The sequence below is a fragment of the Antechinus flavipes genome, chromosome 3 (assembly GCF_016432865.1).
Source record: "Antechinus flavipes isolate AdamAnt ecotype Samford, QLD, Australia chromosome 3, AdamAnt_v2, whole genome shotgun sequence".
NCBI lineage: Eukaryota > Metazoa > Chordata > Mammalia > Dasyuromorphia > Dasyuridae > Antechinus > Antechinus flavipes.
Genome location: NC_067400.1, coordinates 60,384,693 through 60,399,263, shown reverse-complemented (window position 1 = coordinate 60,399,263; position 14,571 = coordinate 60,384,693). Strand labels below are relative to the sequence as shown.

At 36.1% G+C, this 14,571-nt stretch overlaps 1 protein-coding gene across 1 annotated transcript in view; it reads right to left on the bottom strand.

Annotated features, from left to right (window-relative positions):
- Positions 1-601: 601 nt before the first annotated feature.
- PAX3 (paired box 3) overlaps positions 602-14,571 on the bottom strand; it is a 107,813-nt gene continuing 93,843 nt past the window's right edge. The window contains exons 8-9 of the mRNA XM_051983466.1: positions 3,020-3,266; positions 602-1,473 (exon numbers count right to left, since the gene is read on the bottom strand). Coding sequence (XP_051839426.1) covers positions 1,439-1,473; positions 3,020-3,266 — 282 coding nt within the window. The 3' untranslated portion in view covers positions 602-1,438. The remainder of the gene's footprint in view (positions 1,474-3,019; positions 3,267-14,571) is intronic.

Genomic DNA, 14,571 nt, shown 5'->3' with positions numbered 1-14,571 from the left:
TTATAAATAGTAAATATTTACTGCACTTTTTACATGAAAGACATTTTTACAACACGTTGTTGTTGGTAGAGGCTGCAACACAAAGAGAGTATTTCTTTTGTCCATCACCCTTTAAGACCAATGTATGTACTAATCTCTGTACTATGCCTAGGCTTACTAACTCCCTACTTCATAGTCCTTAATGCTAAAAGGAATGTATTTGGGCCCTACCTCATTCATTGTTCCAAGAATAAAGAGAAATAAATAACACTGCCTTCCATCTTCCTGTTCCTCTTAACATTTCAAAACACAAATTTATTGACATTCTAGAATGTCACAACACAAACTTATGTAAACCTCAATTCCTATAATCTTTTAATATTGGATATCATTGTATAACTTAAAATTACATGTCAGCCACATGGACATTTCTCTTCTTGCCCTGTCTTTTGTAAAAAATAAAAGAATGTAAACGTAATCTTTTTTTTTTTAAAAGCATTATTCTCTGACACGGTCTTGAATCATAAGGAGCAAACTGGATTTCGGTTGTCCAGCAAACTGCAACATCTCTGCATTTTACCACACTGAATATGTACTGAAAAAATAAAAACACCTGCAAAAATATAGTTCTGATTCTATTTATATCACTTTGGATGTTTCCAAAGCTTCTGTGAGGTACACAGTATTGCACATTGTTAGGCAGTCGTGGAAATCAACTGTTTTTCCCCCTTTGCTTGCTTCCAAATGTTAACATGGGATTAAGAAAAAGTCACACACCTCAGCCCGCTCCAAAAGATACAACCAACTTTTTTTTTCCTCTTCACCATTATACCATGTCCCGTTAGCAAAATGGGCTTATGATCTTTATTGACAACTGGATTACCAAAGAGAATATCATCAATAATTTATCCTGGAAGTCCTTTAAATGTTTCCTAGCTTCCAAAAGATAGTGATATTGACTGTCAATTTCCAGTGTGTAAGATTAAAGGGTTCCTCTCTGCTCGCGCTTCAGAAACTGAGCAGTCTGAAAATTGTAGCAATGTCAGCCTTGGACATCCAACGAGTTTTAGCGACAGCGCAGGACCGCCAAGTTGTGGAACATTGTCCGTAAGTCAGGCATTTCTCAAAGGAGCAAGAATGGAATGTGTTCTCTCAGTCAGCACTAAACAGATCGAGGATTCTGATGTGTGGCCACATTAAAGCATCGCCTTCCAAAACCTTACTGGTCTTGTATTGCCCAAGGTCTTCCTCTTCTCACCTGTTCTGTCCAACAAGTCCAAGAGTATATTGAAAACAGCTACTGGAGAAAGAAAACAACTCTCCTGGACCTTCCATCACAATGACCCGCCCCCACCCGCCCCCGCCGCCGAAGGGGTTGACTTTTTCAGAGAGGATTCTTCTTGTCTATATAATGGAGACTGGAAACAGGACCGGCTTTAACTCAACATGGACAGTTCATTTATGCGATATCTGGCTTCAGATAATGAAAGGCACCTGCAAGAGAGCAAAAGGAGCTTTTTAAGTCATGCTGTGACAACTTCACAGCAAAGGGAAATGTCAGTTACAGGTTGACCATGTCATATTTAATACCGGGGTATCAAAGGATAGGGACTAATATTTTTATTCCTGGGACAAGTTTGACAAAACTCTGGGTATCTGGGAGTATATACTATAATGAGTCTTGAGCTGACCTCATTAAGAACATGTGTTTCTAATACTGGGCTGCCAGTGATTATATCATCTTGGCCAACCCTTATGTTTTACCTAATGGCAATCAGGTTTCATGTCTCAGCAATTAATAACATCAAGATGTTGTTGACATCACTTAAAAAAATAATTATGCAACCAAACTCTTATTTGATCCAGTATTTCAGTTACAGATCTGATTCTGGAATGGACAGATGAATAGATAGATAGATAGATAGATAGACAGACAGATAGATGGATGAATGAATGAATGGATAGTTCTATGGATGATTAAAAGTTAGATAAAATAGATGAATATAGCTAGATTAAGTAGATTTTTGAATTATAGACAGATGATAGATAATAGTAACACATAGATGAATGGATTAAATAAATAGATTATGAATGATAGATAATAATAAAGTGGATGGATTAAATAGATTTATAAAGGATAAATAGGAGCTAGATAAAATAGATGGATATGGATGGATGGATAGATGGATGGCTCAGATAGATTGATCAGTTAGACAGAAATTTTCAGGTTCCACATCAGATTCTATTTGACCCAAGACAAATCATTAATTTTTCTGAACCTCAATTTCTTTATCTGTGAAAAAGGACATAACTATAGCACCACTTTTAAAACATTGCCAAAGGATTAAATCAGATGATGTACAGAAAGTAAACCCTAAGGTACATTTAAATGTGAGTTATTATTTTGAAGCAGTCAAGTTGTGCTCCTGAATTCAAGAAAATCTCATTTTAAATCCCACTTTTACCAAATGTGAGATCCTACTTGAGCCGTTTAATGCCTCTGAGCCTCAATTTCCTCATCTGTAAAATGAGGATGATAATATTTGCAGCACTTATGTCGCAGGCTTTTTGAGACACAAATAAGAAAATGTATGCAAAGCACTTTGAAAATCTCAGTCCTACAAAATTGTTAGTTATTATTATAGATACACACATTCATACAGACATATATATTTATATCACCAAGTTTGAATTAATAATTTTTCTACCCCCTTTCTGTCGTACAGAGAAATAATGCAATGGGAATGCCCTCTTCGATTTGTCAATGTTATCAAAGGGGATCGACTCCTTTGATTTTCCATACTGTCACCCATTTTCCCTTTTACATTATCTCCTCTCATAAATCCCAAGAAATCCTTGATAAAGTGTTTTTCTTTGATCTAAAAGAGATGGCCAAATGACCATTCTTTTTAATAATCTGTTGATCTTATTAATAAAATAATTAAATTCCATCCCCACCCCACCCCCTAAAAAATGAAAGAATGCAATGGTAAGACTTCCAAAGGCAATTAATTACCCCTCAAAGAGATCTGATACTTACTTTGTCCATATTGTCCATACTGATAGCCTGTGACAGGATCCATGCTATAACCTGTGGTGCTGTAGGTTGGTGGGCAATAGGACTGAGAGGTTGGCAGACTATCTAAGGTTTTCATATGATCCAGTCTCTGGCTGCAGCTGGCAGACACGGTAGTGGTTGGTTCTAGGCCTCCAGTGAGAGGTGAGAGAGCATAATCAGTCTGGGGCTGGTGAGGTACTCCACCATGATTAGTCAAGAGTCCCATTACCTACAAAGAAAGGAGAGATAGTGAAGAAATTAAAATTAACAAACAATTATATCTTATAGGAAATTGCAAAAATACTCTGAGAGTTTATTCTTTAATTCAAAAGAAAATATATTGATAGAAGCTGACCTAAAATGTGTCAAAGAAATAAAGTAGTCCCATTATACACACTAAATGCAGACTTTTAGCTTGAATATTTGGGCAAGGATGGTGAGGTGAAAAGGGGAACCATATGTGCTCACTATTTCTCCTCTCTGATGTCTGAGCAAATATTACATCTGAATATTTCATAAGTCCTACCCAAGGGAAGCACAAATACTTTAGTTGAATTTTAACAGAGAAAAATTAATAGTATTGATTTCTTTAAAAACAATATCAACAACAAAAGCTCTTTAATGCCCTATGTTTCCATTTGATTTCTATACATACTTTTGCACTTGCTAAAAAGCTAAAAAAAAAAAAAAAAAAAAGTGCAGCTTTGCATGATAAAGACAGAAGAACCAGAAATAAAACCATGTTGGAAAGAGTTTGTTTTGTTGTGACAATGATTCTGGAGAACACGAAAGCTTTTCTTTTTCTTTTTTTCTTCAAATAACAGCTCAGTAACCTAACAACTTTCAGATGAGGATATTGAAGTGCTTCACAAACATTAGCTCAGTGACCCTTACCACACCCTGGTGATGGAGGTAAGTATGTAATTAATTTTGCAGCTGGAGAACCATAACTCAGGAAGAACGAATAACTTCCTGAAGTTCACACAATTCAGCTAAATGCTCAGCCCACACACCATCCCTGAAATTCTCACATAAGGTCAAGGCTATGATACCTGGAAACTTCCCACCCTCAAAACTATATTTTATTTACTTATTTGCATTCATGGGATGTCCCCTGAGGATAGGACATTCAAAGAATTAACCGTGTCTGATGTATAGTAGGCACTTAATATATATACCCTAGAATGAACAATATGTCCCTTTAGAATTCTGAAAATATAAAGGTCTCAAAATAGTTCTTAAGCTAACATTGTTTCTGTTCTAATTTAGGAAATCTGAGAAATAGAGAAGTGAAAAAGAAAGAAAGGAAGGAAGGAAGAAAGGAAGGAAAGAAGGAAGGAAGGAAGGAAGGAAGGAAGGGAGAGAGAGAGAGGAGAGAGAGAGAGAGAGAGAGAGAGAGGAGAGAGAGAGAGAGGAGAGAGAGAGAAAGAAAGAAAGAAAGAAAGAAAGAAAGAAAGAAAGAAAGAAAGAAAGAAAGAAAGAAAGAAAGAAAGAAAGAAAGAAAGAAAGAAAGAAAGAAAGAAAGAAAGAGAAAGAGAGAGAGAGAAACAGAAAGGAAAAGAGAAAGAAAAATAGAAGAAAAGAGAGAGAGATGATGGATGGACAGATGCGCATACTGTATTAGATATTAAAATATCTTAGCATTATTATAAAAATGGATTTTGATCTCACAGATTCCCTGAAAGTATTTCAGGGAGCCCCAGGAGTCTCTGGACTATATACTGAGAATTAGCATAGTAGATAACAACCAAAAGTCAATCTTGTCCATCTTCCTTCATCCAAGCAGACTTTACCTAAATCATACATTAGGAAAATAGAAAATGGCCAGAAAATATATCACAAATCCCCTCAGAAACTAGTCCAACAATCCAGTTCCCTGTCAATAAGTTTTAACACCATTCTAAGTTCTAGTCAATTCAGCAGAGAGGGACATTATTCATTCAGTAGCATCTACACTATCTATTCCCATTCCCTTCCTAGCTTATCCTGTTTGCTCCAGTCTTTCTCATATACCTTACATCCTATTTCATGGCATCTCTCATTCATAAAAGTTCTAAAACTCAATTTTTCAAACTTCCTATGACCAAAAGAGTGCCAGAAATTATATATTTGTCAATAAGGTGAAATTCAAACAGAGCACAAAGCAAGGAGAAAGTTATACATCAAGAAGTTGAGATCTATAGCCTCCTTTCTTTGACCTTGTTGTAGAATGCCTTCCCCAGTTTTATCTCCTCCAAAACCACAGAGCAATTCCTGTCAGCTGTAAGAAGGATCAAATCAGTGGTAAGATCAGATTCAGTGATGTAATATTGTGGGTTTTCCATTTAAAATTTAATTTGAAATGATGGTTTATGTATTATGTATTCACTCAGTATTCTATAGTCAACCATTATGAACTAGAAAATAATGTTATTTCTTATCCTCCTCTTGGTTTCCATAGTAACTTAAAATAAAATTTTAAAATTTCAAAACTTTATTTATTTTATTTTTTCTCATTATTTCCATTAAAATTTTGGCAAACATCCTTATTTTTAAAAGCACTAAAAATAATAAAGAAAATAAGAATCTACAACTGATTCCTAAACATAACCAAGAGACACCCCGGGGCATGACGGGGTGAGGTAAGGGGCAGTCCACAAAATCAAATTAACAGCAGTAGACCGTCACAATTCTGAACAGACTCAGAATCATTGTAACATAAGGGCTTTGCTCTGTAAGACCCTGCCCAATATTGCAAGTAGTGGGAGTATCATAGGATCATACATTAAACTGAATGCTCAGAAGTTATGATTTCATGCCCTCATTTCTCAATCTTGGATATAACTAAGAAATCACAAAGATGTTTTTTAAAAATTACTCCTCTTGCCTGTAAATTAGGTTTTCTTTTTCCCCTAAGAGCTATACCTGAGGTTTTCCAGTTTAAACAAGAAAAAATTATGGAAATGTATTCATTGTACATTTTACTTCATTACACAAAATCATGTGCTTTTTAGAGTCTGAAAAATGAGTGAAAATAGATCTTGTTCAGAGACAATTATTATGGGAAGACTGTGCATAATAAATGAGGGAGAACAAGAAAAAATAAAAATTACTTAGGAATGTAAAAATACAATGCTTTAAAAGAAAAGAAAGATGGAGGATGTCACAGTCAGGAATCAAAAGGTCTTCAGGAGGTTAAAACAAATTCTTTACTTTAAATTAGGTCCATTAATAAGACACTTAATTATCCCCCCAAAAAAATTCTAAGTTGCTACTATGCCAATCCATGAATAAAAACAGCCAATTACACAGGAAGACTTACATGAAGGGGGAAAAAAGTTTTAAACTGCTAACTAATCAGGGATTCTGAATTCAATTACTAGCAAGTTAGGTAAGAGACAGATAGAATGGACAGTCAGATCAATATGTTTAAGTGGGGAGGGGGTGCGGGGACGGTAGGGAGGAGGAAGCAGTGTTTTTCCTAAAGTTGATAGCTGTGCACATTTGCATGGTAAATGTTTTTCATCTACTGCCACTTTTTTTTTTTTCAGGTGAAATAACTTTGAAAACCAGCAAGAAGCTCCTCTCTAGTTATCTGTAGAGAACAGCCTGAGTGAAAAAATGAGGACTGCTTATATATGAAATCTATTCCCTGGATTGGAATTGAATACATCATTAACCACTGAAGATTGATTAGAAAACTTCAATCTAGTTTCTTTTGCAGTGGAGTGTAAAGTTCTGGAGTGGTTCCATCAGCACACTCAAACCGATTTCCTGTATTTTTCCTGTAATCTGGAGGAAGAGGAAGAAGAGAAGTTGGAGAGAAGAGAAATAAAAGGAAAGGGAGGAAAGATGAGAAGGGAAAGGAAAGGAAGGGAAGGGAAGGAAAGGAAGGGAAAGGTGAAAACAGGAGGACAAGAAGAAAAGGAAGAAGGAAGGAGGAGGGAAAAGGAAAGAGAACAGGAAAGGACAAAGGAAGGGAGAGAAGGGAAAACTGAGAAAGGAGCAAAGAGAAGGAAAAGGGAGAGGGAAGGAAAAACAGGGGAAAAGGCAGAAAGAAGGGGAAAAGAAGTGGAAAGGAAAAAGGAAGAGAAAGAGAAGAAGAAGAGGTGCAGCAAATTAGAGAAAAGGTGGGGAGAAAAGAAGGGGAAAAGAAGTGGAAAGGAAAAAGGAAGAGAAAGGGAAGGAAAGGGAGGAAAGATGAGAAGGGAAGAGAAGGGAAGGGAAGGGAAGGGAAAGGAAGGGAAGAGAAAGGGAAGGAAGAGGGAAGGGAGGAGATGGACCAGAAGGAAGAGAAAGAGAAGAAGAAGAGGTGCAGCAAATTAGAGAAGAGGTGGGGAGAAAAGAAGGGGAAATAGAAGGAGGAAGGAAGTGGAGGAAGGGAAAGGTGAAAACAGGAGGACAAGAAGAAAAGGAAGAAGGAAGGAGGAGGGAAAAGGAAAGAGAACAGGAAAGGACAAAGGAAGGGAGAGAAGGGAAAACTGAGAAAGGAGCAAAGAGAAGGAAAAGGGAAGGGGAAGGAGTTAAAAATGGAATGAGAGAAAGGGAGAAATAGGGAAAGTAGGCGACAAAAAAGAAAAAAAAGAATGTCAGGAGGACTCATATTTACATAACACTTTAAAATGTACACACCATGAAGTGCCAAAAGTTTTTGTCTCAGTTTCTTCATCTATATAAAATGAAGTGTTTTGAATAGATGGTCTTTATGGTCCTTTCCTATTCTAAATCCTATGACCATCTTTTGCAACTGCTTTAATGATAACTCACTACATATTGTTCATAAATTCACTGGTTTCCCTGAGTGCATAGTACTATGATCACCCTTGAAAAAATGCAAAATTTGTTTTGTTTTTCATCCTACTGCAACATAATGAAAACAGCACCATATTTGGAAGAAGATCAGAGTTTGAATCTCAAGTCTATCACTGAGTATCCTGACCTGACTGATATCCCTGGAGTTCTGCTTCCTCATCTGTAAAGTGAAGAGGTGGAACAAGGTGACCTCTGAGGTTCAATTCAGTGCTGATTAAGGGTCTGGACTACATGGCCTTCTAGCTCTAGACAATTTAAAATACTGTCATCTTTGGTCAGTGACATAGATCCGAGCCTGCATGACCTTAGATTCCAGTCATGAGGGGAGGTATATAATATGAATATCAATCAGTATATTATGAGATAGAATCCCTTTCATTCCCCTTCCTTTTTCCTTCCCTTTCCCTTCCTTTTCCCTTCTCTTTCCTTTCCCTTCCCTTTCCCTTCCCTTTCCCTTCCCTTCCCTTCCTTTGTCTCTTGTGTTGGGGCAAAATACAGAAAGTTCTGAGTAAGTGGGGGTGGGGTGGGAATCAGGTTAGACTTCTCAGAGAAGATGATAGTAGCTGAAATTTAGAAGAAAAATATTCTGGAAGATGAAGATAAAATGGGATCCCCTTCCGAGAAAGGGAAATAGCCTGAGAAAAATATGCACAGACAAGAGACAGGACATAAATTGTTGGGGTTAGCCAAGCAGACAGACTTGCCTGGAATGGGGTAAATAGGGTGAAGTTGAGACCCACAAATGAGCCCAGCTATGTAAGATTTTAAATACTAAATTGAGTGGTTCTCATTTTTATCTTATTTTATGGGAAGACGATTTCTTTAACGTGATAGAAAGAAAGGGAAAACACTGGAATTCTGTTAGACTTCTGGAAGAAATCATCATGAAGGAAGAACTATGGGAGTTTTGTTAAATCTGCTCTTTTGAAAAAGCCCCATAATTAGAAATTCTACATAAATCCCATTTTTAACACCTCTGATAATAAGTTCTATTGTTAGGCACACCACTTCTTCAAAGGAGTTATCTAGGAGTATCCTTCCAAAAGCTCTCACCTGGCCTCTCAAATTAAAGTTTGTAAGTGATTGTAATAGAAAAGATGTGGCTATCCAAACTTGTATTTCGACTTTCCTTATTTGACTTTAGATTGATGCAAAACGTTGGCTTTTTTGTTATTTGTTACTGCTGCAGATGAGTTAAAATGAAGAAATTGATGAGGAAATTAAGATCAAAAATATATATTTGAAATATCAATAGAAAATATATACTTTACTTTCCTTTAACATAATTTAAAACCTCAAGTCTCTATGGAAGAGTCACATTACACTTTTATGTTTGTTTCTTTAAAAGGCAGTTCTGTATTTCATGTGGTGGGAGGGAAGCTATAGGAATTTCTTCTCCAGCAAGTAAAGCTTGGGAAATGAGCTTTTTAGAGCACCACCAACATGGACAGAAAATATTTTCCAGTTGTATTTTCCTTATAAGGACTTTGGCAAAATATTTTTTCATATTATTTTTAAATGCATTTTTCTTGCAATTACTTATGATTAGTGATTAAATTTAATCTATTTTAAACAAATTCTTTGTTCTTTTTAAAATTCAATTCACATATATATTTTTTATTTCTTATAAGGGGAATGGCTTATGAATCCTAGATTACTTGCTGGCATTTTTACTGTTTATTTAATTTTAAAATATATATTTAATGGTCATTTTAAAAAATTAAAGACAAAACACACCCTAATTCAAGTACAATTGAATTGTCTTTTACAGGCAATATCAAAAGGAGGGAAGAAAAATTCCACAGCTTTTCATTTGTTTCTCCAAATTCAATTCCAGTAAATATAAGATAAGTTGGGTATGTGGAATCACCAGAGATTTTCTTTTGTAAAATCGCTGAATTTTGTGTAGTCTGAAAGGTTTTTTTTTTTTCTTTTGCACATTTTGGGTGGCTACTGTTTAAAAGAAATCTAAAAAAAGGTTCCAAATGTCATAATCCTTTATCAAAATGTACTATATACAATCTCAAATCTTTGGGAGGATATTTTTTAATTTTTTTTAATTCTGCATTTTGACTTATAGATTCCTAGTTGTATCTGTCGATTTTCCTCATTTATTAGAGGAATTTTCCAAGCTGTCTTTTGATTTATTCTCCAGTTTCAGAATTCCAGATAGGTTGTTTATATCTGATTGGAAAATTATATGGTTCAGGAAAAAGGAACTCTTTATGTTTGCTTCATGCCATATTTCCCTTGAATTAATTTTCCTATTGTGAGATTAAATTTAAAAGATAAAAACTGCAGGCCAAATTAAGATTTACATTTAAAATTATGTGTCTGGAAAATATTTGTCTTGGCACACACACTCTGGTTATGCCCTCAATTGAAAATGCACTGAGTTTATCGAGAATCTAAAATGATTTAGCAAATTACTGTGCACATCTGGGTGCTTCTTTTTCCTCCACAAGACCCATTGGTGTAAGGCTCTCTTTTCCTTTTTATTTCAACTGACCAGATGTGGTCCTGCTTCAAACACTTCAAGCACTTTCAATGCTCTTTTTGTTAAGTCTTATACACAGGACACTAGCCTGATTAATAATAAGAATTTACTTTCTTGGGGTTCCCTCCCTCCAAAAGACTAATAAATAAAATAAATACTAGCCATATTTTAGCCCCAGGAACAATTCCTCCTCCCCCCCCAAAAAAAAAAAAATCATTTCTTCATCGTTTTTTCAGTCAATTCTGTCCATTTCAGGAGTCATTTAATAGTTAAGTTTCTGTGTTTGTGACTTCAAGGCTGAAAAATCTAAATTTAAACAGGAGAGATTTTCCTGAAAATATCTACTTCGGATTCGAATGCCTTAGGAATTATCCTGCAATTGATTAGCATCTAAATAATTAGATTTTTGCTCATGTCTGTTTGAAAGCTCTAAGCGGGAAGTCGCCTGAAGGCAGAGGTTTCTCTCAAAGTATGGCTCATGACCTTATCACCCATACAAGGAGTTACAGGAAGGGCATGGCCGGTGCTTACCTAGCCAGCCACTGAGGGTAAAATGCCCGCTTTAATTCAGCTTGAGCGAAGGAATTCTTCACAATTTCTACAACTTTCTGCCTTTGCCGAATGAAAAGAGAGTGTGTGGGAGTAGTGTGACAATGATTTATGTTGCTTGTGATTTTTTACAGAGTATTTTAAGTATCCTTTAAATGATACATAAGCCTGGCCTTAATGTTCTGTGAGAAATTATGGGAATGATTTGTGTTTAAGCGATTCTGTGGAATATGTCTCTAAATATAGATATCATTAAATGGTTTCTCTGAATCTAAAACTTCAAGGCAGGTTAAATCAAGAGCAGCATACTGGATCGATTTATTTCCAAAAATGAAAACCCTACCAATGAATTTGAGTATTTTTTCACTCGTGGAAGGATTAAGAATAGATGGTGGCTTCTGGCTCATTAGGAACAATTATATATCGTCTACCGATTAGCAACAAAATAAAACCCATTAAGGGAAAAAAAAAAAAAGCTTATATGTGTAAAGAAAGGTTCTTGCCCATTAATACAGTTGGTATTTGACCCACCATAGGCATAATAAAATTCTCATATGTTTTAATTCATTTACGCATGCCTGCATTTAATATGCTTTGTGACCATGTCTGCAATTAATATGATTTATGAGAAAAGAACATGTGCATTATTGGGGGGAAGGGTAGAGATACATATTTTTTTTCTACTCCCATGAATGAAAGATTTAATGAAACAGCTCAAGGAAAATTGTTGGCCGTTAACATATTAAGTTGGACTGACAGAATCCTGAGTAAACTTCAGTGGCGTTAATGATATCCTCTTATCTGACCCTGACACATTTGCGGCATATAATTTACAGAAGCTCTGTCCAGGGAATCTTGACAAATGCTCCTGACGATGTCAGGGCAATGTTCCATTCTAATGTAAAACAGATGTGGGTCAGATACCCTCATTCATCACTTAACACAGAGACTCTCAAACTGTTTCAAGGAGGAATGATGTTACCTGCTGTTAATGCTTTTCGCTTCAGAAAATTTCTCAGACCCCCAGCAGTCCTCCGAAGGACGAGCACATGAGCACATCACTTTGTCAGTCATTTTCTCTAGAATGTCTGCAGTCCTCAAAACACTTTGCCTTCTTCTCGAAGCCCCTGAATTATTCTTTCTGCTTCCTGTCTCCAATCTGTCCTTCTCTACCTGAGGAAGCCCATCACTGGGCACCAGTCCCACCTCTGCTCAAAACCCATCACTTAATTCTCCATCGCCTTCCAGGTAAAGTATCAACTCCTGATCACAACACTCACAGACTTCCAAAGCCTGACTTCAATCTTTCTTTCTAGTCTCATTTATATTCCTCTCATCACATATGCTATATTCAAGTCAAATTCTTCATATTCTCACAAGCAGCTTAAAATTTCTCTCTACTCTAGATTCTTGTAATACAGGAGTTCTCAATCTCTCTGTCTTCTCGGTCTCTGTGTCTCTCTCTGTCTCTCTTTTTCATTCTCCTCTGTATGTCTCTCTCTGTGTGTGTCTCTCTCTGTCTCTGTCTCTTTCTCTGTTTTTCTTTCTCTTTATCTGTCTGTCTCTCTCTGCCTCTTTTCTTTCTGTGTCTCTGTCTCTGTCTCTCTCTTTCTCTCTCTGAAAATTGGTGAAACTTATGAACATGGACCTATTCTTAGAGTGTTTTTAAATGCATAAAATACACAATATTGCAAATGAAACAACCTACATCAAAATAGTTATCAAGTATTTTTTTCATTTCACAGACCCCAGTTTATGAATCCTTGTAGTACTTTACTAACCTTTTTCATTCATACTTTCACACTTTACATTACTTATATTACTGTGATTTTTATATTTCTCTTCTTCCTGACTTTTAGTTTATAATGGGAACTGGTAGATGGGTGAATACCCAAAGTGGAATCAGTGATAGACTTAACTGTCTCTAGAAAACTAGTCTTTAACCCTACCTCTGAATCTTTCTAGCCATGTGATCTCAGAGAAGTCACCTACTCTCAATTTCTTTCTATAAAGAAGAGAATATATATATATATATAAAGAAAATCTATTAAAAAGGAAGAGTGACAATATTTGTACTACCTACCTCACGAACTTCTCCTGAGAATAAAATGAGCTAATCCCATAAAGCACTTTGAAAACTTTAAGGAGCTGTATAAATGTCATCTATTGTAAGCTCCTTGAGAGCAGGGTTCCTGTCATACTGTCTTTATATTTCAGAGACTTAGCACAAAGCCTTGCACATCGCAAGTGCCTAATGAGTGTGTGCTGAATTGTCTGAAAATGCCTGTGGAAAGTGGGCTGCATATCTTGCTTTAATTTCATGAGGATATCAGAACACATAAGCTATTAATTGTCCCTTCCAGAGGGAAAGAGCTCTGGGGTACTTAGGCATCCCCCAGAACTAAAATGCACTGCAGTTTTTTTTTTAAGTCTGTCTTTTAACAGCCTGCAAAGTAAAAATATCCAGAAGTGAACACATGTTGTTTCCCTTTAAAGAATCACTGCTGCCCTGTTTCCTCCCCAACAAACATATAATGTTGTAAGCCACTGTGAAGTCGGGTACACAACTCGATTCTGAAATGCAAACTAAGCTGGTATAAATTAAAATTATCTCGCAGAGCTCTTCATTGGCTTTTGCCTTGGAAGTCTACCTGTTTTGAGGAAATGCAATATGCCAATTCTACCAAGAAGTTTCTTTTCCTTTCTTCAAGTTTACTTGATCTGCCCCTGTTGCTGACAACCGCCTGCTAAGGTCCTAAATCTGAGTAGTTTCTTTAGCTATCACAAGCAGAGTACAACATACATATCATAGCCTTTTCTCTACCTGAAGAAGTGAAACCTGAATTCAACTTTAATTCCTAATTATATCACTAGAGAAAGAAGAGGGAAGAGAGAAGGCACAACTAAGGAACAGAATAAGCAATAGAGATTTTCCATACATATTTTGTCTTTGTGTCACATTCTGTAAGTAATCAATGTGCAGCTACATCCAATTTAAAAATAAAACTGAAGATAAGATTCAGGATTGGGGGAAGAGTGGAGGAAAAGATAAGCAGGGTCATATGACACATAAGTATCAAAAACTGAATTTGAACTCTGGTCTTCCTGGCCACCTCTCTATATCTTATGTATGCTCCAAAAAAAAAAAAAATGATGGAAATTCATGGTAAAACTTTAGACAAATATGCCTTTGGCTATTTGTAATGGACTACCATCATGGGGCAAAGTAAACATTCGTTTAAAGACTAAGGAGACAAACCAATCAACAAACCTCTAAGCAGACATGTGGTACCAGATCCTACTTGGTACCTGAGCAATCTTAGAAAATTCACTGAATCTCTCTGAGCCTTGATTTTCCTAAATGTAAAATAAGGAAGTTAAATTACATGATGTTTAAAGCTTTTTTCCAACTATAAATTTACTAGCATCAAAGACCTGAATTCAAATCTCCCTTCTGTTGCTTCTTACTTGTCTGAATTTAAGCAAATTACCAAACTCTGGACTATGATCCTGTGAGATGACAGAAAACACAATATTCCTTGGAGGCTGATGCCAGAACATGTTCCATCACCAAGTTAACAATATGTTCTACCCAAATTCACAAACTGTATCTGATCCAAGAGTTTTGAACCCATAACTTTCAGCTCTAAATCTAGGATCTGTGATCTTGTGTAACATCATGGGAGGTCTGGCCATT